The following is a 26,288-nucleotide window of genomic DNA, read 5'->3' on the forward strand; positions in this document are numbered from 1 at the left end:
TGAAGAGTTTCATTTTTAAAAACTTGTTAAATAATTTAAAAAGAATTAATAAGTGTCTGACATAGTGAACGCCAAATAATAGCACAAAGAGTAGAACTATCTACATTTTATTTTTTGTTTTTTTTTTCCTTTTTTTTAAATTTAGAATCTTTTTCTCCATGGTTACTTGATTCATGATTCCTCCCCCTGCCCCCCCCCCTTTTCTATACCCTCCTGACGATGACAAGCAGTTCCACTGGGTTATACATGTATCATTGTTCAAAACCTATTTCCATGTTATTCATATTTGCAGTAGAGTGATCTTTTAACATAAAAATTCTAATCATATCCATATCGAACTACATGATCAATCATATGTTTTTCTTCTGCATTTCTGGTCCTACAGTTCTTTCTCTGGATATGGATAGCATTCTTTCTCCTACATTCCTCTGGATTGTCCTGTATCATTATATTGCTGCTGGTAGAAAAGTCTATTACATTCAATTGTGCCATAATGTAACGGTCTCTGTGTACAGTGTTCTCCTGGTTCTGCTCCTTTCACTCTGCATCAATTCCTGGAGATTGTTCCAGTTCACATGGAATTCCTCCAGTTCATTATTCCTTTCAGCACAATAATATCCCATCACTTTCAGATACCACAATTTATTCAGCCATTCCTTAATTGATGGACACCCCATCAATTTTTTGCCACCACAAAGAGAGGGCTATAAATATTTTTGTACAACCAACTACATTTTAGTGTACAGGAAAACACTTATTTTGGGGACCCATCTGTGTAGTCAGATTATCAACTTGTTAGAGCTAAGATCAGAATTTGTAATAAACAAGAAGAAATAATAGTGATAAAAAAGAAATAGTATCAGGGGTACCTTTGGCTGCCCACCTAATCCATTTCCCTTTTACTAGATTGTATTCTTTTTCTGTAGCATAATTCCTTTTCTTCAGAGTTCCTCATTGGTTATATGATCACACTTATCATATCTATTTCCCTTGCCCTCCTCCACCCCCAAGGGGATGGCTTCTTTACTTCCTCAGAAAATGTTGTGATCCACTTGTTGCCATACAGAAACACTGGTATAACTTAAACATGCCAGTGATTAACCTTTAAAATCCCTTCAAAATTAGAAGATTCTCCTATAATGAGAAAAAAATGGAATGTCAATCAACAACTTTTTATCAAGCTCCTATTTATATCTAAGGTACTATGCTAAGCTCTGGAGATACAAATATGAAAAAAAAAACAGACAGTCCTTGCCCTGAAGGAGCTTATAATCTAATGAAGGAAGGATAACAAAAGGAAGCTGAAAAGAGGGGGAGAGAAGGCATCTAGGGCAGGGTATGGTGGAGTCTAGTACGAGGAGTATAATCTGGTGTTAAGTAATCGAGCAGGTGAGGAGAGTGGGAAAATTGACTGGCTTCTTTTAGGAATGTATTTTCTCATCCTACCCCTAGACATCATCAGGTTGGTTCTCTGAGAAAGTATCAGAAGGACCCAAGAAAGGACCCAAAAGGGATCATTGAGAAGAGGAGATCCAAGACACCATAGACTATAAAATATAAATTAAGTAGTTAAGATTTAAGAAGGAACCTAAGCAAGGGGTACAAGAGAAAATGGAAAAGACTTCCAAGTAACAGGTAAAACTACCCTGGATTTCAGTAAATGGGAAAAGCCTGTGATATAGAACCTCACTGCACCCCAAAGAAAAGGATGACTAACACTATCTCCTTTTCTCTGCACTCTCCACCAAGTATAACTATTATAGGGAGGAAGAAATAATATTTGAGGCAATTAACAAAGAGAAGCAAAGAAGTCTCCAGGAGATTATCCCAGAGATTTCCCTGGAAAATAGAGATTTTCTGGATTCTTTGGGATGTCACTTTCCCCAGATCCAGTTCAGTTTCCAAGGCAGGGGTGGGTTCCCAAGGTAGAGAGATTAATTTTGTTCTGCTTGGTCCTAGTTGAACTAAGTTGGAAGAATTGGACTTAATGGGTGGAAATTAGAGGGAGGTATATTTGAACTGGATAATTAGGAAAATGTGCTAGTTGTTTAAAAATAGAATGGGCTACTTTGAAAGGTAGTGAGTTCCCTGTCACTGAGATGTTTAGGCAGAGTGGGCAACTCACTACCTTTAGGAATGTGGGAGAGTGCATGTATGCTTCAGAAAGAATTGGAGCAAGCTAACCCCTGAGGTTCGTTCACATCTTTGACTCAGTGGGGTGATTCAGAGGATGTCTGAGATCGGGAATAAAGATTAAGCAGTTGGTCAGAATTTTTACTAGCCTCATATTAGGAGATGCAACACAGGGAACTCCAATACATCTTAGTATTTCCAAAAACAGGTCTAGCTAAAGAAGCCTCATTGTATTTTTGTTTTGGGAAGGTAGTAGAGAGAATACCAGAGAGCAGGAAACCTGGGTCTCTATTCTGATTCCTTACTAGTTATGTGACCTTAGGCACCTCTTCCTGAAAATGAGGATAATCACATCATCTTTTTGACTGTATTGGTATGCAGAAACTCATTGATTTGAGAGACTCTTCCCATAATACAGTTTACAACCCCTTCATGAAAGCCCATTCTCTGTGTGGCTCTCATTCATGACTTGCAAAAAACTCCATATGGGGGTCCATCCAATACCCTGGAGGTTTTCCCCAATCTCTTAGAACATTAAGAAAGAAGGAAGATGTGATATAAGGAATGATGAACTGCTTGATTTCTATAAGATCTGGAAAGGCCTACATGAACTGATGTATAGTGAAGTGAGCAGAACCAGGAGAACACTGTACACAGAAACTGAAACATTGTGGGAAAATCATATGTAATCGACTTTGCTACTAAAAGCAATGCAATGATACAGGACAATCCCAAGGGACTTATGAGAAAGAATGCTATCCACATCTAGAGAAAGAACTGTGGGAGTAGAAATGCAGAAGTTCTCTGGGTATATGACTGGGGTTTTGATTTTAAAAGATCACTCTATTACAAATAATATGGAAATAGGTTTTGAGTAATAAGACATGTATAAACCATTGGAATTGCTTGTTAGCTCTGGGAAGGAGGGAAGAGGGGATGGAGGGAACATGAATGGAAATCATGGGAAAATATTCTTAAAAAATAATTAATTAATAAAATAAAAAAGAAGGAAAGAAGAAGGAGAGGAAGGAACAAAGAAAGAAAGGCAAGCAGGAAGGAAGGAACATTTATTAAATGTATAATATGTGCCAAATACTGCTATGCATTTTACAAATATCTCTACTGAGGCAAACAAAGGCTAACCGGTTTGCCCACGGTCACATAGCTAGTAAATATCTGAGATCACATTTGAACTCAGGTCTGCCTCTGTTTGGGAATCAGAAGACCTTGCTTTTAAGCCTTGGTTCCATTATTTTCTAACTGTAAATATACTTGAGGCATATATACTAAGCACAGCAAAACTATGATGATCCCTTAATATATTACTAAGAGATCCAACATTGTAAAAAAAAAAAAGGCAACCTTGGTACTGGGCTTGAGTGGAGCTGCCTTTTGATTTCAAAAAATCTCCTTTCTTCAGCTAGGTGGTATAATGGATATAGAACACTGGGCATGGTGTCAGGAAGGACCCTGAGTATGTTGCTTAATCCTGTTTGCCTTAATTTCCTCATCTGTCAAATGATCTGGAGAAGGAAAAGGCAAACCACTCTAATATCTTTACCAAGAAACCCCAAAGGAGGACACAAAGAATTGGACATGACTGAAACAACTCAATAAACAACAACTCCTCTTCATGCAAAGTGGATGCAGAGAGAAAGAGACACAAGATAGAAATTGATGGTAGAAACCAAAATGAAAGCAAATAGGCTCAAAAGGGAACAGCTTTCTCAGTGTGCTCTTCCAGTTTTAGTTACCGTAGAAAATAGTTATAATTTTAGTTACCATATGAACAAAAAACATAATGAAACTGGAGTGGTTGCTGTCAAGAGATCCTAGGCAAGGAATATCAGAAAAGCAAATAATGAAAACAACTCTTCTTCAGCAGGTGCTAATTATCAATAAAAAATGGAAGGAAAATGTCAGAAAAAAAAGTCACCCATGTGAGATCATTAAAAGTTGATTTAGAGGAGCAGCTTACCAGGTAGCACAGTCGATAGAGAGCCAGGCCTGGAGTTAGGATGAGTTGGATTCAAATACAACCTCAGACACTTCCTAGCTCTGTGATCCTGAGCAAGTCACTTCACCTAATTGCCTACCCTTACAGCTCTTCTCTCTTGAAATCAATACTCACTATTGAGTCTAAGAAAGAGGTCAGAGTTTTTTTTTAGGGAATAGAGTGGAAAAGTCCCCCCCTCTGCCCAGAGATGCCCCACTATGCCATGGAGAAGAAATGATAGGGGCGGAGGTATAAAAATCACATGAACACTTTCTTTGCATAACTTCCCGTATTGGTCCAATTTCTCATGGGTGACATTCACTTCAAAATATTTCTCCCCTTATTTTGATGCCTAAAAATCCTGGTTTAGATTTCCTTCCTTCAGGTTAAAATCCAAATACCCTTGGAACAATAATCCATTAAACTCTATTTGCAATTAATTATTAGCAAAGGAGCTGATCAGAATCTTTTCAAAGTGCCCCACGAAACGGCTAAGAAATCAAACACACAAGCAGGCTAGTTTCCATAGAGATAGGTAGAGTGTTGCTGTGCAGGTTGAGAGAAGCCTTCCTGCAGAGAGGAGAGAGGAGAGATACCCGAGGGCTTCTTCTTGCCATGGCTAACCCTTCTACATATACAAGTGATTCTGTTCTAGTCCATCGATTCCTGCAGATTGCCCCTGCTCTCATACACACTTTCTCATTTATCTTTAATCTCGCCATGTCTACTGGCTGCTTTTCTATTGCCTACAAACATACCCAGGTCTCTCTCATCCTTAAAAAACCCTCACTCAGCCCATCTGTCCCTCCTAGCTATTATCCTGTATTTTCCCTCTCTTTTGAAACTCCTTGAAAAAGCCATCTAGGATCAGAACCTCCATTTCCTTTCCTCTTACTTTCTCTCTTTTTAAAAAAAAACCCTTACCCTCTGTCTTAGAATCAATATTGATTCCAAGGCAGAAGAATGGTAAGAGCTAGGCAATGGGGATTAAGTGGCTTGCTTAAGATAATATAGCTAGGAAGTGTCTGAGACCAAATATGAACCCAGGACCTCCCAAATCCAGGCCTGGATTTTTATCTACTGAGGCACATAGCTGTCCCCCTTCTACTATTTTCTTAATTCTCTTTTCTGGTTTCTTAGCCTTCAATAGAAACTGCTCTTTCCAAAGTCACCACTGATGTTTTAACTGCCAAATCCAATGGCCTTTTCTCAATCATTCCCCTCTCCCTCTCTGCAGCATTTGACCCTGTTGACTCACTCTCTTCTCTCTAGGTTTTCATGACACAGTTCTCTCCTGGTTCTCCTTCCTGTCTAACCATTCCTTTTTAATCTCCTTTGCTGAATTTTCTTCTAGGTTGTGCCAACTAACCCTACATGTGCCCCTAGGCTCTGCCCTGGGCTTTCTTTTCTTCTCTCTCTTTACTATGTCACTTGGTGATCTCATCAGTTCTTTTGGTTTTAGTTATCTTTATAAAATTATTTTCAGATCTGTTTATACAGTACTAATCTTTGTCTTGATTTCCATTCTTTTCTTTTTTAATCCTTACCTTCCACTTTAGGATCAATACTTTGTTTTGTATCCAAGACAAAAGAAAGTTCCATTCCTTTTTTAAAAAATTATGTTTGTTGTTTACATTAAAATACATTTAAAAATCTTTCTCTCTCCCTTCCCTCCCTGCATTAGAGAAGGCATCATTTGACCCCTGTCCCTTCCCAAATGTATATATAAAGTATTGTCTTTTGTGTGTTTCTATTTATCAGTTTTTTCTCTGGAGGAACTTTTATTCTTGAATCTCCAATTATCTACCAGATATCTCCAACTGGAGGTCAAAACTGAACACATTATTCCCTACCCCAACCCCACCATTCTTCCTAACTTCCCTATTTCCATTCCAGTCACCAAGCTTACAACCTAGATGTCATCCTTGACTCCTCATTATCTTACCCTCCCATATCCAATCTGTTTCCAAGTTCTGTCCATCCTACCTTTGTAACATATCTCATATCTCTCCTTCAACACCCTGATTCAGAGCTTATATAAATCTTATTATTGACACAATATTTTCTGGGAGTAGAGGGGTAAATTAAGTTTTGGGATTCCATACTTTCTTTTTCTGATGATTGAAAGGGCACCTCAAATATCTCTTTAAGTAGGTGTAATGGTCAATGGAGATAGTTCTCAGTAAAGCTATTGATCATTTTGGTTACCTTTAACAGGTTCCTTTTAGGAACCTGTTCATTGGAACAAAAAGTTTCCAGGTTGGAATAGGGAATCATCAAATGTAGAAGCTAGATGACACCTTTAGAACTCATCTAATCCAATCCCCTCATTTCATGGATGAAGAAACTGAGGCTTCATGAGTTTATGACTTGCCCAAACACATAGCTGACCTTCCTCCCTTTTACTCATCCCATTCCCATATTCTTGGGAGAGGAGTTAAGAAACTTAAGAAGGAATAGCTAGGTGGCCCAGTGGATTGAGAGCAAGGGCTGGATATAGGAAGTCCTGGGTTCAAATCTGACCTCAGAAACTTCTTAGCCCTGTGACCCTGGGCAAGTCACTTAATCCCCATTGCCCAGTGATGGGCAAACTTTTTAAAGAGGGGGCCAAAGGAAAGGAAATGCTCATCTGTCAGTCTGTTTCTAAGGCAACTCTTTCGAAGTTTTGTTGTATTGAATCCTACTCATTGTATTTGTCAGATTAGGAATAATGTCCCCTGGTGGGATAGAACATTTCAGGGGGCCTGCATCTGGCCTGTGGGCTGCAGTTTGCCCATCACTGGCCTAGCCTATACCACTTTTCTGCCTTGGAATTCATACACAATCTTGAGTCTAAGATGAAAAGTAAGGATTTAAAAACAAAAAAAAGTAGGAGGCAGAGCCAAGATGGTGGAGAAGGTATAGGACACATCTTATTTCTACCAAATCACCTTCCAAAAAGTTATGATATAATGCCTCAAAACAAATTCTGGAATAGCATAACCCACAAAATAGTAATTAAAAAAGAAACAACAAAGAAAGTTATTGTGGGTAGTCTCAAACTCAGAAGACAACAAAGTCAATGCTACTGCATCCAAAACCTCCAAGAAAAAAGTTAATTGCCCTCAAGCCTAAAAAGAATTAAAGGAGGGACTCAAGAAGAATTTTAAAAATCAAATAAGAGAAGTAGAAGAAAAATTGGGAAAAATGAGAGTGATAAAGGAAAATTGTGAAAAAAGAGTCAGAACCTTGGTAAAGAAGGGACAAAAAATATTGGAGAAATTAATATCTTAAAAAACAGAATAGGTCAATTGGTAAAAGGTACGAAAATCCAAAGAAGAGAAGAACTTCTTAAAAAGCAGAATTGGCCAAGTGGAAAAAGATATACAAAAATGCACTGAAGAGAAAAACTTCTTGAAAGACAGAACTGGCCCTTTAGAAAAAAAATTGTGCTATAAGAAATGACAAGCATGAAGAGATCAGAAAAACCTGGAAAGACTTATATTAACTGAAGCAGAGTGAAATAAACAGAACCAAAAGAACATGATACGAAGGGACAAGAATATTTTACAATGAGCAACTGTGAATAACAGCTATTTTCAGTTATACAATGATCAAAAACTATCCTAAAGGAGTCATGATAAAAAAAATGTTATTTTCTTCCAGAGAAAGAACTTAATCTGAGTCCAGAGAAAAGCAAACTTTTTAACTTTATTAAATTTTTTCTCTTTGACTTTTTCTACAAAAAGAGTAATATGGAAAATATTTTATATGATTGCACATGTAAAATCTATATGAGATTGCTTACCATCTCAAAAGGGACATGGGGGTTGAGAGGGAGGGAGGGAGAGAATTTAAGATTCAATATTCTTTGAAAAAATTTGGAAAATATTTTTAAATGTAATTGGGGGAAAAATAAAAAATATATAATGAGAAGATAAAAAAACAAAAATGACAAAAAAGGATAAAAAACAGTAAGGAGCTTGGAAGAAGCTAAAGGCTAGGGAGAAAAGGCAGAAGACAAGAGAGGGATGATAGTTTTCCTTTTTATTCAATGCATTTTGGCTCTACAACCTTTGTTTTTGGAAGCCCTGATTATATTTTCCAGGGCCTTTGGGACTCTGTGCATATAATCAATATACAAACATTTATTGAGCCCCCTTTGTGTATCAGACACTGTAGTAGAATGCCCTGGAAATGTCATTTTTTTTTTTTTTTTTTTTTTTTTTGGTATCAGAACAGTTAATTCTTTAATGAACATTGGCCATGTTTCAGAAAGAAGTGTTTGTATGGCCCTTGGTTCCTATGGCCACATATGCTGGAACTATTTCTACAAAACCTTCTGATCCTTCCAAGGACTTCTCCATGAACTTTCTCCTTAAAGTGCTAGAGAGGAAGGCATTGGTGGTATTGAAACACTGGGAAGGATGAGCCAACACCTTTTTTCCTTGAGAACCTGCTCCATTGGCCTATGTCTTGCAGGAGTCCAGGGGCTATGGGTTGAGCTTCCCATACCAGTATCCTAGGAACTGAAAGAGATTCTTATGAGAGGTGAAGATACTGAGGGTGGTTTACAAGCACCAGACCATGCCCCAGGGCATCTTGGGCCAAGTAGGTACTCTAAGAACAATCCCAGCAGCCTTAGCTTGGTGTTATCACAAGTGCTTTTGGCAGTCCACCTACACCGAAGGTGTCTCTGTCTCTGTGGTCACATGGTTGGAAGTGCTGTTTCTCCTTTTTTTCCCTGACAAAGAATAAAGGATAGAGTTTAGTACAATTCGCTTCAGTGAACATTTGTGAAATGTTCACTATGTACCAAGTACTGTACTAGATTCTAGAGATCTAGAGACAAAAATGAAAGCATTCCTGTATCTAAGGAGCTTGTATTCTGTTGGGCAAAGTCTATAAGCCTCTAAATTTCAGCATCACTGGGTTGGGAGAGACCTTCTATGTGTTTTCTAACTCTGGCCAATCTTTCTCTAAATCATCCCAAAAGATTCTCTCTCCCAACCTTCAAAATTCCTAGAGAAGGGATTTCCCAACCTTTTGTTCTCCTTGTTCCTTAACATTTAGAAATAAGTTAATCTCAAGATCTAACCTCAGCCTCTCCTGATACAGATTTAATAATTTAACCTATTAGAGCCAGAAATGACCAATAAAATCATTGTTTAACTTGGGGATTCTTAACATTTCTGGCGTCATGAATCCCTTTGGCACTCTGTTGAAGCCTCTGTGGTCCTCTTTCCCAGAATAGTATTTTAAAATGCATAAAATACACAGGATTACAAAAGAAACCAATTATTAAAATATAGATGTCAGAATGTAAACCTTCTTCCAACAATTTTTTGGATCTTAAGTTAAGAATTCCCAAGAGCCCTTTCCTTCATTTTAGAGATAAAGAAATGGAAGGCCAGAGGTGATTTGTCCCCATTAATGGGAGAGCTTGGATTGGAACCCAGGTTTCCCAATACCCAGCCTGGGGTTCTTTGGATGACATTATATGAATGAATAACTTAGCTGCTGTAGCCTTCAGTATATGCTGATTTACCTTTCCCTGAAGTTTATAATCCATATTTGAGGATGATATAAATGGACTTGAAATGACCGCATCACCCTTGCAAAGGATTTTCTCTAAGTTAGTTAAACCTCTGTGCAGAGATAGCAGCAGTGTAAAATAGATCATTGAGGATATACATGACCAAAAAAGGAAGTAGGCAGGCCATGAAATTCCAGTGTAAGAGACAACTGATGGATGGACAGTCTGAATGCTGCAATGGTGTCCATGATTTACAACCTGAACCAGAGAAAGGTCTGCACTAGGCTGTTTCTCAATTCAGTTCAATTTCTCAAAGGAGAGATAAGGGGAAAGCATAGACAAGAATTGCAAAGGATGAGGAAGTATTAATAGGCAGGGTGGTCCAGGAGAGAGTGTGCCAAGTGGGGGGTTCCATTACTTGTTCCCACACTTGAGCAAGATCTGACTTCATCTCCCAGGCCCTCTGATTCCTCATTTGCAAAATAAGGAAGTTGGACTAGATGATTTCTAAAGCCCCCCCCCCAACTTTAATGATCTACAATTTTGTTATTTAAGGGCAGCTAAGTGGACCAACTGATAGAACACTGGGCTTGGAATCAGGAGCATCTTTCTGAGTTCAAATCTGGCCTTAGGCATGTACTACCTATGAGACCCTGGGCAAGTCTCTTAACCATGTTTTCCTCAGTTTCCTCATCTGTAAAATGAGCTGGAGAAGGAAATGGCAAGCCATTCCAATATCTTTGCCAAAAAAAACCCTAAATGGAATCACAAAGAGCGGCACACAGTTGAACAATGACTGAACAACAACATGCCAAGCTGACATCTCTCCTCTAGTCTGTAAATCCTGCCTCCCAGCTGTTTACAGACAAAAAATGCAGTGCTTTAATCTCCATGCCTTACCCCCTCCCATCTCCTAGTTCTCTCCTGTAGCAACATCAAGGAGTCTTACCTGAGCAGAGGGCACAGTGCCATATGGAGAGGATCCCAGCCAGCAACAAGAGCAGAGAGATGGGCACTGCCACTAGCAGGATGTCTTTGTAGGATTTCTCTCCTGGCTCTGAGCAGAGGAAATTCAGGGTCAGAGTTAGAGATAGTCACTGAGTGCTTGAAGCCACTAACCCTTCTGTGAGACCAAATAAAGTGCCTTCCCTTCCCTCAACCCTTCTTACAGATCATAGCTTCCTCCTTTTCCTCTTCCCTTCTGTCAGGGTCCCTGGCATGATCCCTGAGGATGGGGATGAAAAAAAGGCCTCTTTTCAAAAGGTTATAAGTAATGTGACCTAGAGCTTACACAAAGGCACCGATGCCCTGAGGTTTAGAGAACACCTTCACAATATCTCTGTGAGGAAGAGAGTGCAAGTTTTGCCCCCATTTTGCAGGTAAGGAATCTGAGGTCTAGAAAGATTAATTCAATTTGTTATAAGTGACTCCACTAGTGTCAGAGCTAGGACATGAACTAAGGTTTTGTGACTCGCAGGTGTAAGGATGGGAGGTGTGCAAAGGGGATGGGACAAAAGGAGAAAGATCCTCAGGAAGTCCTCAGGACTGGATCTGAGCTGGGTTGTCCTCCTCCTCCCTCTTCCCAGTTCTTCGCCTGCCTGAAGACCTCCCCTCTCCTTCTCCTCCTTCCTCCAGAGAATCCCCCAGAATTCTCTCTGGCCTCAACTGTCAGCAACCGTCAGCAACTGACTTCTCTGGCTCCTTTTGCCTCATCCCCTTTGCACACCTTCCATCCTTACAGAGGTCAGTGAGTGCTTTCTCCCATTGCCATGTCAACCTTCGAAAACACAAACACGTTTCTACAAGCATTAGCATACATCCTGTACTTTAGTACCTGTCCACACATGATGTTCACCTACTCTCATAAACTCAAGAGCAAAGTACTAGTTTGTCATGAGGCCACTTAATCTAGGAGGCTGGGAAACCTGTTTTTAGGGCTGAGGCCACACGGTTCCCCCTGGGGCTAGTGGAGCGAGGGGCCAGACTCTAGGGCAGAGGCCACCTCCTCCCACACAGATCCACAGAACTCAAAACTGTACCCAATCCCCTCATTCTCAACACTTCACATCCCTAGGGTGGAAAGATTGCTGAATTTGGAATCAAGTCCTGATGTTAAATACTCTCAGCAGCTTTGTGATCCTAGACTAATCACTTAATCTTTCTCTACCTCAGTTTCTGGCATCTGTGAACCAGAATGCTTAGAGAGAACCTTTCCTTCATTGTGTGGATGAAGGAAAAAGTATTATGGAAATGGGAAGTCTTATTACACCCAAAGGTCCTTATTAAACCAGGGTCAATTACACTATGGGGGAAAAGCCTTCATTTCTACCTCAATGTTTTCATCCAGGTGAAATCAAATAAAGAACATTAAAAACAGAGCTATAAGGGCAAATAAGTGATAAAAGGGAAGCCAGTGGGAAGGATGTAAAAGGAGAGCCATTTTCATCTCTTGGCCATAGCAAGATGTGCTAATATACTTGTGGAAAGCTCTCTACAGAATGGTGGGCTGGTTTGTTTTTGGTTTTGTTTTATCCTTTGAGGCTGTCCACTTCCTTTTTCTCCTTTTCCCATCTCTTTCAAAGCCATCTGCAAGTAGAAGAAGTCATTTCCACAAGTTGGGACCCAAAAGATTGTTCTGACCATTTGGCATACCCGTATTCTGGATGCAGCTTTCCCAGGGGGTGACAGTCACTGCGTCCCAGCTGACAGGGTTGGACACAATGCAAGAGTAGACGGTATCCTCATCCCCTGGCCCCAGGGTGATCCTCAGCACCTGATTATCAGTGAAAAGACCCTGTTGGGGGTTCCCAAGCTCAGCTGCATCCTTCCGCTGCCAGCTATAGGTCACTTCACTGCTATTGGGAACCACACAGGATAGGAAGACTTGGCAGGTCCTGGGTGGCTGGGTGCCACCTGATACAGCAATGAAAACTTGTACTGTGGGTCTCGAAACTGCTTCTGGGTACAAAACACACAACACAGAACTAATATTACACAGTTTGTTACACTGGACAGTCATGTAGAGTGGAGCTTTTGACTTCAATTCTGTCTCCTCTTTACCCTACTATTGAACCATCCCTAGTGTACAAGGAAGGAAGAGAGGGTGGAAGAGAGAAAGGAAGAAAGAGAGGAAGGATAAAAGAAACACAATTTAAATATCTATTATGTGCCAGGCAAAGACAGAGGATAGAGTGCTGGGCTTGGAGTTAGGAAGACTCATCTTTCTGAGTTCAAATATGGCTTCAGACACTTAGTAGGTATCTGACTCTGGGCAAGCCACCTAACCATTTTTTGCCTCAGATTCCTCATCTGTAAATAGAGCTGGAGAAGGAAGTGGCAAACCACTCCCATATCTTTGCCAAGAAAACTTTAAATGGGGTCATGAAGCATTAGATGTGCTTGAACAGCAGCAGAGATCCTCTTGGAAGATTTATGGGAAAAGGTAAAAAAGACCCCAGGTGGAGTGGTAGGGATCTGCTTGAGTGGAAAAAGTATCCACTGGACTTGGAGTTAAAAAGACCTGAGTTCGATGCTGCCTCGACAGTTATTAGCTGAGTGATCCTGGGCAGGTCACTCGATCTCTCTGCATCTCAATCTCCTCATCTGTAATATGGGGAAGGGTTGCCCTCTAATGCTCTTTCTGTTCTCTAAATCCAAGATCCTTTGACGATATCAAAGAGAAAGAACAAACTGCTTTTAAACACTTCAAGGACTTCAGAAATGCCCTCTGAAATTCAAACAATTAAGAAGCTAATTATAAACCATTCTTATCTAATCTCTAAGCAGATACACTAGGGATTCTACTGGGCAGCTTTGCCTGCTGAGTTCTAGCCACGATGTATTTGAAAGTAATGAACATGCAATTTATTTCAATAGGTACCCACCATTCAGATGTTTCTTGTGATCAGTTTTCACCTGTCTTCACATGTCACTCTCCACCCTCCACTAGAGAATCTAAATCTGGAAAGTTTTGTGGCACCATTGATTGTGGGTTATTTATGCCTCTTCTCACCCTCTTTACAGGATAACTGAGATCTGACTTCGTATATTGAAGGAAAGATAAGTCATTGTCTCTTTAATCCCAGCATTTGCGTCTCTTAGGCAGAGTTTGAAAATTTTGCCTCCTGTCTGCTACTATCCATCAAAGCTTTTGAGTTTGCTATGTGGACTTATCACAAAATAAATGCCAATGAGCCACAAGGGAGAGAATTTCCTAGCAGTATGAAGATAGGATTTAGAAAAAGAAATATTCAAAAGTGCCTACCAACGGATGATGGAGGATGCTTCATACCTCTTGATAGAGGAGTTATGCACTTAAGGGACAGTGGGAAATCAACATTCTCACCCATGGCTACCATATGGATTTGTTTTGCTTGACTATGCTTAATTGTTATTAAAAAAAAAAAAGCACCTTATCATATCTTCCCCTCTTAGCACCAAGCCTGCCTCACAGTGAGTGATTAATAAATGCCTTTGGCTGACTCTCTACACTGTGCCCTAGCTAACTATCTACACTGCTTACCCCCGCTCCCTGTTCTCTAGCCCAGATGATGAGCTTTTGTTCTTTCAGTAAAAATGTGGGCTCTTTCTGGTCCCCTCTATAATTAAAGTAGGAGCCCCCAAGAAGTTGTGAAGATGGGGAGGGAGGTACAGATAGAGAAGAAGAGTTTGAAGAATAGAATAGGCTGGGGTAGCTGGGCAGCTCAGTGGATAGAGAGTCAGGTCTGGAGATAGGAGGCTCTGGGTTCAGATCTAGCCTCAGACACTTTCTAGCTATTGTTACTGTTATGGGCAGTATGGTGCTTCTGTGGGATGGGCCTGATGAAGATGGCCCAAGATCCTTAGATGGTATATGGATCTAAGCTGAGTGAGGAATGGGATGCCCGAATGGCCACCAAGGTGTGCTGGAAACCACCAGGGCTTATAAATATTTGTCTCAGCTGAGCACCTGACCCCACCTACACTGCCCAAGCCAAAGTGATTGAGTGAGAAGCTGTATATTAATCCTCTGGTTACTTGGCTTGGGGTTGGATTAATGGATAAGGGTTTATAATGAGGTTAATTGGTAATAAGGTCGGATAACGCTGATGACTGCAATTTAAACAAATATTTCCCTTTCCCCTTAGTTGTATCTGTTGAATTGTTCTTTAGAATGACACCAGTCTTCACTTGAATCTGTTCAAGGATTTAATTCTAATAAGCTCAAAGGGGTAGGATCCAGGATAAGGAAAGTGGTTTGGGGGATGGCTATGCTAAGCTATGGGTGCTAGAGTTAGCTCATCAATCACTAATCAAGTTGGCAGCTGGCTGGAGAAGTTCCTCTTCTCTCAGGCCCTGGTCAGGCCCAGCTGTGGCCTTGACCAGGTGAAGAGAGAGTTTGTGATGTTCTTCTTGATGATAGATGTCAGCTGTATATCTCTCAGCCCTATTCAGCAACAGGTGAATTGATCTTTGAGGCAACAAGGTACAAGTGCTAGTGTTGCAGGTCTATTGACCTACCCAGGCACCACCCGGGCCCTTCTCAAGAGGCTCAGCCCCTGGATTTTTATAGTGGTGGCAGCAACTGTCTTTTGTCCCTGGCTTATGCCATCGTAAATTCTAAATTCTATAACTGTCAGTTGTCACTCAAGTTGGTCTCCATCTTCTTCCCAGAGGTTGCTATAACATTACTCTCTCTCTGATTTCCTCCCTTCCACTCTTTCTCCTTTTTTAAATAAACTGCCATAAAAGTCATTCTGACTTGAGTGATGATTTTGGCGACCACATTTCTCATAAATTTTGTCCAGCCTTTAATTTTTGACCCTTATACTATGTGACCCTGGAAAAGTCACTTAATCCCAATTGCATACTCCTTATCACTCTTCTGCCTTGGAAAAGATATGTAGTATCAACTCCAAGATAGAAAGTAAAGTGAAAAAAGGGGGCTAAGGAGGAAGCATTAAAGAAAGTATGGTGTTTCAAGAAACCAGAAGCTCATCTGCATTTCTGAAAGGCAACTGGGAATGGCCTGGTCAGACTACTAGAACTTAGATTCAAAAATGTCTATCCTTTCTGCTCTAGAATATTAATAATAACATTATTAATAGCATCATAGATATAATTGTTAATAATGATAATAACATTTGGATTGTGCTTTAAGGTATGTTATTAATAGAATTAGATTTAATTGCTTTTAAATTTAGGTTTAATGAATAAAATAAGGTTTATTATTAACATTTAATTATTAATGCTTCTATTAGCATTCCCAATGCTATGCACAGAGCTTAGAACATAGTAAGCGCTTAGTAGGCTTGTTGACTGACTAACCCCAAAGCCCTTTACATCTTATTGGATCTGTGAGGTGGAAGCCCCAGGGAAGGGGGTGATGGAAGGTTGGGCAGGGCCGAAGTTGGGCTCCACTTACCGTACACGGTGAGCTGCAGGGTCTGGCTTTTGGTCTGGCCCCTGATGTCCGCCAATAGCACTGAGAAGTTACCGCTGTCCCCTTGCTCTAGTGGCCGGATCTCCAGGCTGAGGTTGCTGTGCAGCTGCGTCCTGCCCAGGAATCTAGAGTCGTACAGAATCTCTGCTGCCCCATGGAAGAATGTGGCCACAAGCTTCTCTGAGGGCCACAGGGACCTCCAGATGGCCTCACGGACTCGGAAACCAGGGGGCACCTCTGCCTCCAGCAACACGGAACCCCCCACGCGCCCCTGCACCTGGGCCCAGACAGCTGGGAGCAACGCTGAAGGGAAAAGCAGGGTCATCAACCTGGGAGAGACTCCTAATCCTGCCATACCTCCCACTTCCTTGGGATCATAGAACCTTATTGTGGAAGGAATCTTGGAAACCAAAAGTTATTCTTTCCCTTCTCGTTATTTTACCATTTTGTTTTTGAAATTTATTTTCTGTCTTAGAATCAATACTAAGTATCAGTTTCAAGGCAGAAAAGTAGAAAGGGGCTAGGCAATTTGGGTCGAATTATTTGGCCAGGATCATATAGCTAGGAAGTGTCAGAAGTCAAATTTGAACTCAGGACCTTCTATCTCCAGACTTGGCTCATTTTTCCACTAAGTCATTCCCTGCCTCCCCAGCCCCTCCTTCATTTTACAATACCTACAGGCCAGAGGTATTGTGACTTGCCCATGGTGCCATAGTATACAAATATGAAAATTAGGACTTAAACCCAAGTCTTCTGATTATAAATACAGTATCTTTTATTTTTATTTTTTTTGCTAAAGCACAACTGCCTTTACTTTAGGACTGGACAAAATGTAGCCTTAATTTCAAGCAATAATAACAGGTGATAGATAGCACTCATATCATACACTAAAGTATGCAAATACTGTCTCATTCTATCCTTATGACAACCCTGGGGAGGTAGGTCTTATTATTATTCCCATTTTACAGATGAGAAAATGGAGTCACTCAGAGGTTAAGTGACTTGCTCAGGGTTATACAGCCAGTAAGTGTCTGAGATTGAATTTTAATCCAGGTCTTCTTGACTCCAGGTTGATTGCTCTACGTATTTAAGTCACAATAAGATATATAATAGAGAATGATGATGAAAATAATAGAAATAATAAATAGCCAACATTTATGTGACATTTTCAGATTTGCGAAGTACTTTGAACATATATATATGTGCATTTATATACATATATAAATTGATCCTCAGAATAACCCTTTGAGATAGCTGCTTTAATGATCTCTATTTTACATGTGAGGAAATTAAGGATAAGAATGGTTAGGAGACTTGCCCAAGGTCATATGGCAAGTAAAGATTCCATTTTAGATTTTCCTGATTCTAAGATCAGTATTTAGTCTACTGTGGTACCTAGCTGTGCTACCTAGACAAATAGAATATAATCCTTCCTCAACCAGCAAAACAAAATTGCAGGTTTAAAAACAAATTCATTTCAAGTAACATATATCTTTATGCTCTATGAGTGCCTATAGATTATAGCAGTTAATATTGCCAAGAAGGGAAGGGCTTCATATTAATGAATGAACGAATGAATGAATTTTCTAAGCACTAACTGTGTGCCAAAGTCTGTGCTAGATGCTTAGAATTTAAATAGAAGAAAATGAGGCAGTCTCTGATGTTAGTGATTTTTGCATGGAGTGTTGACAACAAAGGGCAGCGGGGACCAGGTTTGCTGCTTGTCTTGGTTATGCTCTGAATGACACGATGTGTGGCTATTAGCCTCTTGCTGGGTGTTTTTGTACCCCTGCCCCCACATTCCCACCAAGCCGGAGCTCTTTCACCTCTGTTACTGAGTTGAATTTTCAATCAGATGCACAACGGGCAGATCTGCTTTATTCGAATACTTCCTTTCAGAGATTTCTCCAGCCCCATGATAGTGACCACCCATCTGGCTCAAAGTAAAAAAAACTATGGGGTGCCCCATGCTTAGGAGGCCAGGTTCTCGGGCACTGTCCAGGGTCTTAGATTATGCCAATTTAGCAAACATTATTAATTAGAGACCTACTGTGTGCTCACGGCAGCTAGATATGACACCTACCCTGCTCTTAATGTTTGTAATTGTTTTGGAGGGTAGAAGGTAAAAAGGAAATATTACAATTAGGATATTGCAACTGACTACTTTTGTGACCTTGGGCCAGTGACTTCCCTTCTGACCCTTCCTGACCCTCAAGTTCCTTATCTCTAAAATGAAGGAGTTAATTAGATAATTCCTAAGGTGCCCTCTAGCTTGACATTTCTGTAATCCTCCAAGGGAGAGAGAGGGCAGTAAATAGATAGCATCCCAAACAACCTAGAAACTGGATTTGAGGAAAAGTGAGATTATCATGTCAGCTGGAATGGATGTCCGAGGTCATCTAGTCCAAACCCTCCATTTTTCCAGGTAAGGAAATTGAGGTCCAGAGAAATTAAATGATAGACCCAGCAGGATTTGAATCCAGATATTCAGACCATAAATCTATCCTTCTGTGAGATGATATCTATGATTGGTTGTGTGTATATGCGTGTGTGTGAGCGTGAGAGTGTGAACATGTGTGAGTAAATGTTTGTGAGTGTGTAAATGTTTTTATATGGATGTGTATGTATATTGTATGTGCATGAGTGTGTATATGAATGTTTATATGTGACATCACTTGAAAATTGCTTCTGAGGGAGTTCCAAGTGGGATTAAACTCCAATTGTTCATTCCTGCTTAACTTTTTGTGACCCCATGGACCAAAGCATGTCAGGCCTTTGTGTCTTCCATACCATCCATGGGATTTTCTTGGCAAAAACTGGAGTGGCTTTCCATTTCCTTCTCTAGTAGATCACTTTATATTAAAACTCTGTTCTAGGATCTCTCTGTCTTGGGTAACCCTGCATGGTACAGCTCATAGTTTCATTGAGTCACACAAGTCCCTCCATCGCAACAAGGTAATAATCAGGAAGGATGAACTCCAAAAACTTCTTGCATAAAATTTTGGGTGACTGGGGTCCCCCTCTGATGTTTTCTCCCAAGCAATAAGGAGGAAACTGGACCAAAGCAGACATTTCTAACTTGGGAATAGTCTGAAAGGATTTATTTTCATTCCCAGTGCCAGTTTGTTAGAGATAGTGGTGGCATAGGAAGACTATAACTAGAGAAATGTGTGTGTGTGTGTGTGTGTGTGTGTGTGTGTGTGTGTCTGAGCCTGTATATGTGAGAGGCAACTAATTGGAGAGGGTCATGGGATAATCAAGAAGATTTGAGTTCAGATCTAGCCTCAGACACAGCAGTTATATGACTCTGAATAATTTAAGCTCTGTTTACCTCAGTTTCCAGTTTTACAATTTGTAATTTCTAGGTAGTTGTGAGGATCAAATGAGATAATGGATGTAAATTATTTTGCAAACTTGAAAGTGCCATATAAATCCAGTGATTAATTGTTATTAACCTCTAGTGACCAGGTCTCTAGTCTGGTGGTACTTTCATCCCCTTAGCCTTTTACTGCAGTCCTGTTGAGTTCAACCAATATTTATAAAGCAAAACAAAGGTATGCTGTAGGTGCACACTATTAAGTTTAATCTGCTGTGTTATGAATGCTTGCTAAGTCTAGACAATCCACAAAACTAGCCCCGATTTGTAGAGTTTTCCAATTTCTGAGCTATAAATACTCACTTTGAAAATTTAGGAATCTCTTTGTAAGCTTTTGAAAGCTAACTCTAGCACACTCCTACCATGGTCATAAGTAAAAGGGAGAGATGTTAAAGCCCCAAACCAGAAATCTGAAAGACTGGAAGAGAGACCAAGAAAGGACTTTATTTCTTCCTTTAAGCCTTCCAAGTAGGCGACTCTTTCTGGCTTGGTGGCCTTATTCCTATTCTTATTTCAGGAAACAAGTGGCCAACAGAGTCTCTGGCACATACTATTTAGCAAGAGGTAGGCAAGATGTGTCCCAAGAAGTGACCAGAGGACATGCTTAGCTCCTTTGCACCTTCCCTCCCCCAGTGTCCCCAACTTTCATAAGATCCAAGAAACCAAGCAAGAATCTTTGGCCAAGCGTGCTCTTTAGCTAGTAACCAGTGCCTGTATCCTCTCCACACTCCATGGGTGTGCCTTTTACACTTGTAAAATGAGGTCATTGGACAAGACATCTTTTTAAACTCTAAATACCAGGATAAAGACTTAAGGTGTGACTCCTCCCAGGAAGTATTTGCAATTTTGAAAAGGAGTTTCTGCTTTAAGAGCAGAAATGTCTTACCTTCCTTCAGGGAGTAAGTAAAGGCTTGGCAAGCCATACCTGAAAGACTGCCAACTTCTAATCTAAACTCTTATGGAACCCAGTTATATTTTCGACCTGGAGCCACAGCCTTGAGTAACAAGTGCTGTAAATAATACCCGCTGAATCCTGAGGGTGTACTAGGATGACCAGAGGATTTAGAGTTAGAAAGGGAATCATTACTCAGTCTAATTCATTCATTTTATAAGTAAGGAAACTGAGGTCAATAGAAAGCTTAAGATCATGTCATTTTATTCTTCCTCAAACTCTCTTCTCTGAGATTTCAAGGGTGCCTGTTTGTTATAGGATGTGTTGAGCACACCCTTCCCAGTCAGTCGTCTCCTCTCAGCTCTTATCTTTCTATAGTGAAGAATCTTAATCTATTGTCCCTAGCTAAAAGCAAATGGAAGTTAATATTGTCTAAGCAAACATCAACTGTCAGTAAACCCAGGAAGGAAACCAGTCTAAATTAACCATTTGCCATAGATAAACTACAAAGTGGATATGTCACATGTGAATAATTGAGAATTGATTAGAACCATCAATTCTACCATCTCCTGATTCTCAAGTCATGACTTTTACTATGGGTCACCTGATTGCAACAATATGTATCCTCCTTCCTTCGTGACTCCAATCCCAAACCAAAAACATGGTCTATTGGCTTTTTTGGGGGTTGTTATTCAGTTGCTTCAGTTGTGTCAACTCTTTGTGACCCTATTTGAGGTTTTCTTGGAAAGATATTGGAGTGATTTGCTATCCTTCCCCAACTCATTTTATAGATAAGGAAACTGAATCCAACAGGATTAAGTAACTTGCCCAGGGTTACACAGCTCGGAAGTGTTTAAGGCTGGATTTGAATTCAGGAAGGTGAGTCTTCCTGACTTCGGTCCCAACACTGTGCTGAATGTCAAAAATAAACATATAATTTTTTTAAAAGAAAAAAATTGATGTGGGAAAGCAGAAAGAATGATGAGTTGGAATAGGACCTGAGTTCTCACATTAATAATACCTATTTGTTTTTAGGTAAATTCTAGGTAAATTTTTAGGTAAAGTCTAGTTCTCACATTAATAATACCTATTTGTTTTTAGGTAAATCACTTAACTTTTCCAGGCTTCCATTTCTTCATCTGTAAAATATTGTCTATATAATCAAGTTGGACTAGGTAGCCTCTAAGGTCCCAATTATCTTGAAATCTATGATCTTATGAGTCCATAAAAAAAGAAACTCCATTTGGCTTTGAAGGGGAGATTCATTTGCAATCACGGAGGAAAGGATGGGCTTCCTTTCTGATGAAACCAGATAGATGTGTTGGAATCTATTTCCAAGATCTATTATTTTGTCAATGTGGGCAATTCCCTCCCCCAAAGAAGCTTTCGATGAGCACTCTGTGACTCAGAGTTGCTTTAGTCAAAGTAAGTCATTACACTGTGGTCAGCCTAGTGCTTGAGCTTCTCTGAACAGAACTTGAGTGGGTCCATAGATGGCACACATATAGGCATTCACTGGGCACATGTCCAAAGCCTTTCCAGTTAGCAGGAGCTGCCAACATTTCTGCTCCATTAGTCTGACCTTCAACACAGAGAGGAGGTTACTTATGCCTCATGATGAGGCATTAAAGCAGGACTTTATTGGGAGAGCTAGAATACAGGAACATTTTAAATGAAAAACTTATACTCGACAAAACAGAATTATATAAATATGAATATGAAAAGGAAAGTAACAGCTTGAGGAAAGTACAAGTGGCTACCATAACCTATCCAAAATCTTCCTCTCCAAAATACATGAAGAATCGGGGGCAGCTGGGTAGTTCAGTGGAATGAGAGTCAGGCTTAGAGACTGGAGGTCCTGGGTTCAAATCTGGCCTCAGCCACTTCTCAGCTGTGTGACCCTGGGCAAGTCACTTGACCCCCATTGCCCACCCTTACCACTCTTCTGCCTTGGAGCCAATACACAGTATTGACTCCAAGACAGAAGGTAAGGGTTTTAAAAAAAATACACGAAGAATAACACCAAAGCGGATTGCCACCTAGGAAGTTGCCCAGACCTCTCTCTAAATATTGGTTTTAAGTGAGCCACCACAACTATGTAAAAACAACACATTTACTAAGATGGAGGAGAACATGGAGCCAGGTCAAATGTTCCTTTTTTTTTTCCTGCAAAGTTGCATAAGTTCTGATTTTGCTAAAGAAGGAACTATATAATAACCTCATGATCAAGTTTTGGACCCTGAGATAAAAGAGGAACTATGGGTCACTAATTATTTGGTCTGTACAAACTTGCCACACACTGGGGTTTTGGGTTAAGAAAGTCAGTCCTATGTTATCAATGTCACCCTACAGGAAACTAGCAAACCCAGCTGGCCACAGGTGACTTCTTTACCCTTTCACAGAAGCCTCTCTCACTCCAAAGGGCAAGTTGGGTGGATACAGTGGTGAGTCTGGAGTCAGGAAGACCTCAGTTCAAATCCTGAATCAGTATAGCTGGGGGAATTGGGCAAGGCACTTAATCTCTATCTGCTTCAGTTTCCTCAACTGTAAAATGGGGATAATAAGAGCACCTCCCTCTGGGCTGTAAGGTTCTTAGCATAGTGTCTGACACATATTAGGCACTATATAAGTATTTGTTCTTACTACTACTGCTGCTGCTGCTACAACAACAACAACAACTACTACTACTACTACTACTACACTACTACTATACTACTACTACAAGTACTACTACTACTATACTATTACTACTACTACTACTACTACAACTACAACAACTACTACTACTACTACTACTACTACTACTACTACTATATACTCTCATATATCCTAGCTCCAACTTTCTATCATTTTATGATTCTAAACAAAGATGTTAGATACACAGAGCTGAGCAAAGGATATCTGCTAAGTGATGGTCATTGAGTTGATTACACGGTAGCCAAGAAGAGATAAGATAGAGGATTCTACACTCAGCCTTAAAGTGAACAGGAGACATACTTAGCCTTCTTTTCACAACGACCTTGTGAAGTAGGCAGCAAAAGTGTTATTGTGCTCATTTCACAGAACAAGCCCAGGGCTGATGAAGTTATTTACCTATAATCACATTGTTCTTTTTAGAGCTGGCATTCAAACATCGGACCTCCAGGTCCAGTACTTTTAGAACTATAGCAATCCTCACATCACTTAAATGCCCAAACAGATAGTACACTGGATTCAGAGTCAAGAAGACCTGAGTTCAAAAGCTGCCTCAGACTTTTATCAGCTATTTATTAGTCTTGATGATCTCAAAGGTACCTTTATGATTTGAAAGTGAAGATAGAGGAACAAGGTTCAAATTTTAACTCTGATCATTGATCTAATGTTGTTAGGGGAGAGGATACCCTTTGGGGACTTTGGAAGGCCTGGGTTCAAATCCCACTTCAACTACTTATATTAGCTGTGGGACCAGACTATCATTTAATCTCTTTGTTTCATTTTCTTTACTTGTAAAAGAAGGGAGTTGGATTTGATGGTTTCCTCATTTGTAAATGAAGGAGGTTTAAATCCAGCAAACATTTATTATTAAGAGTCTACCAAGGGGCAGTTAGGTGGCTCAGTGGATAGAGAGTCAAACCTGAAAGGTAGAGCTCCTGGGTTCAAATGTGACCTCAGATACTTCCTAGCTGTGTGACCCTGGGCAAGTCACTTAACCCCATTTCCTAGCCCTTACCACTCTTCTATCTTAGAATCAATTTGATTCTAAGACAGAAGATAAGGGTTTAACACACACACACACACACACACACACACACACACACACACACACACGAACAAAGAGATAAAAAGATCTAAAATCATAACAAAAGGCAGGGTGCTGTGGTGTATAGAGTGCTAAACCTGGAGGTCAAATCCTACCCTCAGATATTTGCTAATCTTGTGACCTTGACCCTCAACAAGCCACTTGACTTCTGTTTTCCTCAGTTTCCTCATCTGTAAAATGGGGATAATCATGTTACCTCCCTCCCAGTGTTGTTGTAAGAAATGAGAGTGCTATATAAATACGACTTGTTCATAAAGATAATGAAATCTAAGCTGTGCTTTGAAGGAAGCCAGAGAATAATAAACATTGCAGACATAGGGGACCAGGAAGAAAGAATGCATGAAGGGCAGTAATATGAAATAAGATTAAAGAAGGTAGGTGGGAACCAGACTGTGGAAGGTTTTTAATTCCAGCCAGGCTGGGGATTTTGTGTTTTATTCCAGACACAATAAGAAGCCACGAATATGTTTGAGTATGGGGTGATCTGGTCAAATCAATGTTTTAGGAATATCAATTTGACAGCTGTGGATAAAGAATATATTGGAATAGAGAGATGTAAGAAGCAGGGAGACCAATTAGAAGGCTATTGCAATAGTCTGGGTGAGAGATAAGGGTATGAACTAGGGCAGAGGCTGTGTGAGTAGAGATAAGCAGACAGATTGTGAGACATGTGGAAGTGGAAGGTAGAAGACTTGGTAATTGATTGGATATGGTGGGTGAAGGAGAGGAATGAGTCAAAGATAAAACCAAGGTTATGATCAGGAGTGACTGCCTGAAAAAAATGGAAGCACCCTTCAGAGAAAGAAAAAAAAGATGAAGGACAGATGGGTTTAGAGGGAAATAAAATGATTCATCTAATCTTGAACCTCAGTGGGTCAGAGGCACTGGAGGGCCAGAACAGAAAGGAACCCACAGCTATCAACAGAATTTTTGTTTTTGTGTTTGCCCTTGGAAGATGGGGTTAGATTGGTGTTCCCTTCCAACCTCGATATCCTGTGATACAATCTGTATCCACTTCTTATTCCGACATGGAAATTACTAAAAAGGAAGGCTATACCTTCTTTCCCTAATACTAGACAAACACCGCCATTACCATCTTGGGAAGGGGTTATCCTTTTCTCCAAATTGTCTTTAGAAAGAAAGCATTTTTGAGTTGTCCAGATGTTCTCAAAGGCCTCCCATCATCTCTGCCCAGTGGTCTCCATGGTGTCCTACTGCCATTGACCCCAAAGACTACTCCTGCCAGCCTTAGCTCTTCTTGGTACCCTCTCTTGGTCCTCCTCACCCCCCACTATACCTCTCCATTAGTGTTTTTTCTTAGTGCTAACTTAAATTAAACCTTGATATCATTTTGGCTTTGATGGCTCTCCCCCAACTTCCTTCAGATGCAAACCCACAATGAAGCATGTGTTTTGCCTAGATCTGGTTGGTAATTCCTGCAGTTAGATGGAATTTCAGCTCCCTGGTCAGTTCTCTTGGTCCTTCCCCCCCATCCCCAAACTCCCCATACCTTCCCAGAGAAGGAGACTCTGAAGTATCCACCTGGCCATCTTGCTTGCATGTGGTGAAGAAAGGACCCAGAAGTGAATGAGAATGTTTGCTTATGAGTATGGAGGAGTGTCAATAAGAAACTAACCAACTGCAAACTGGAACATCCCAGGCTAACAGGATGTGGGGAACCTCACTGTGTCCTTTTAGGAAAGTCCCATCCTAAGAAGACGGAATCTTGACTCAGAGCAAGATATCCTGAAAACAAAAAGGCTCCCCAAAAAGTAGAAGTTGGCTTACGCCAGAGTGGACTATTTTAAGAACAGATTCTTATAAATCAGCCCCTTTCATTTGCTCCTATTCTGTTAATGCAATCTCCACACTTTCCTGGGCATATTTTTAGGAAATAAACAGTGGTCCATCTTTTTTTTTTTTTTTTAAACCCTTGTACTTTCGGTGTATTGTCTCATAGGTGGAAGAGTGGTAAGGGTGGGCAATGGGGGTCAAGTGACCTGCCCAGGGTCACACAGCTGGGAAGTGGCTGAGGCTGGGTTTGAACCTAGGACCTCCTGTCTCTAGGCCTGACTCTCACTCCATTGAGCTACCCAACTGCCCCTGTGGTCCATCTTTTAAACCAGTGATGGGCAAACTTTTGAGCTTGGTGTGTC

The 26,288-nt window shown here is 40.4% G+C and overlaps 1 protein-coding gene across 1 annotated transcript; it reads right to left on the reverse strand.

Moving 5' to 3' along the window:
• Positions 1-8,767: 8,767 nt before the first annotated feature.
• On the reverse strand, positions 8,768-25,714 carry SLAMF8 (SLAM family member 8). The gene is made up of 5 exons (XM_044674523.1): positions 25,643-25,714; positions 16,048-16,368; positions 12,297-12,602; positions 10,594-10,701; positions 8,768-8,852 (listed from the first exon to the last, which is right to left on the reverse strand). Exons 1-5 carry the CDS (start codon positions 25,680-25,682, stop codon positions 8,788-8,790), a joined length of 840 nt encoding a protein of 279 aa, XP_044530458.1. The 5' UTR covers positions 25,683-25,714; the 3' UTR covers positions 8,768-8,787.
• Positions 25,715-26,288: the final 574 nt, after the last annotated feature.

The sequence above is a fragment of the Gracilinanus agilis genome, chromosome 4 (genome assembly GCF_016433145.1).
Source record: "Gracilinanus agilis isolate LMUSP501 chromosome 4, AgileGrace, whole genome shotgun sequence".
NCBI lineage: Eukaryota > Metazoa > Chordata > Mammalia > Didelphimorphia > Didelphidae > Gracilinanus > Gracilinanus agilis.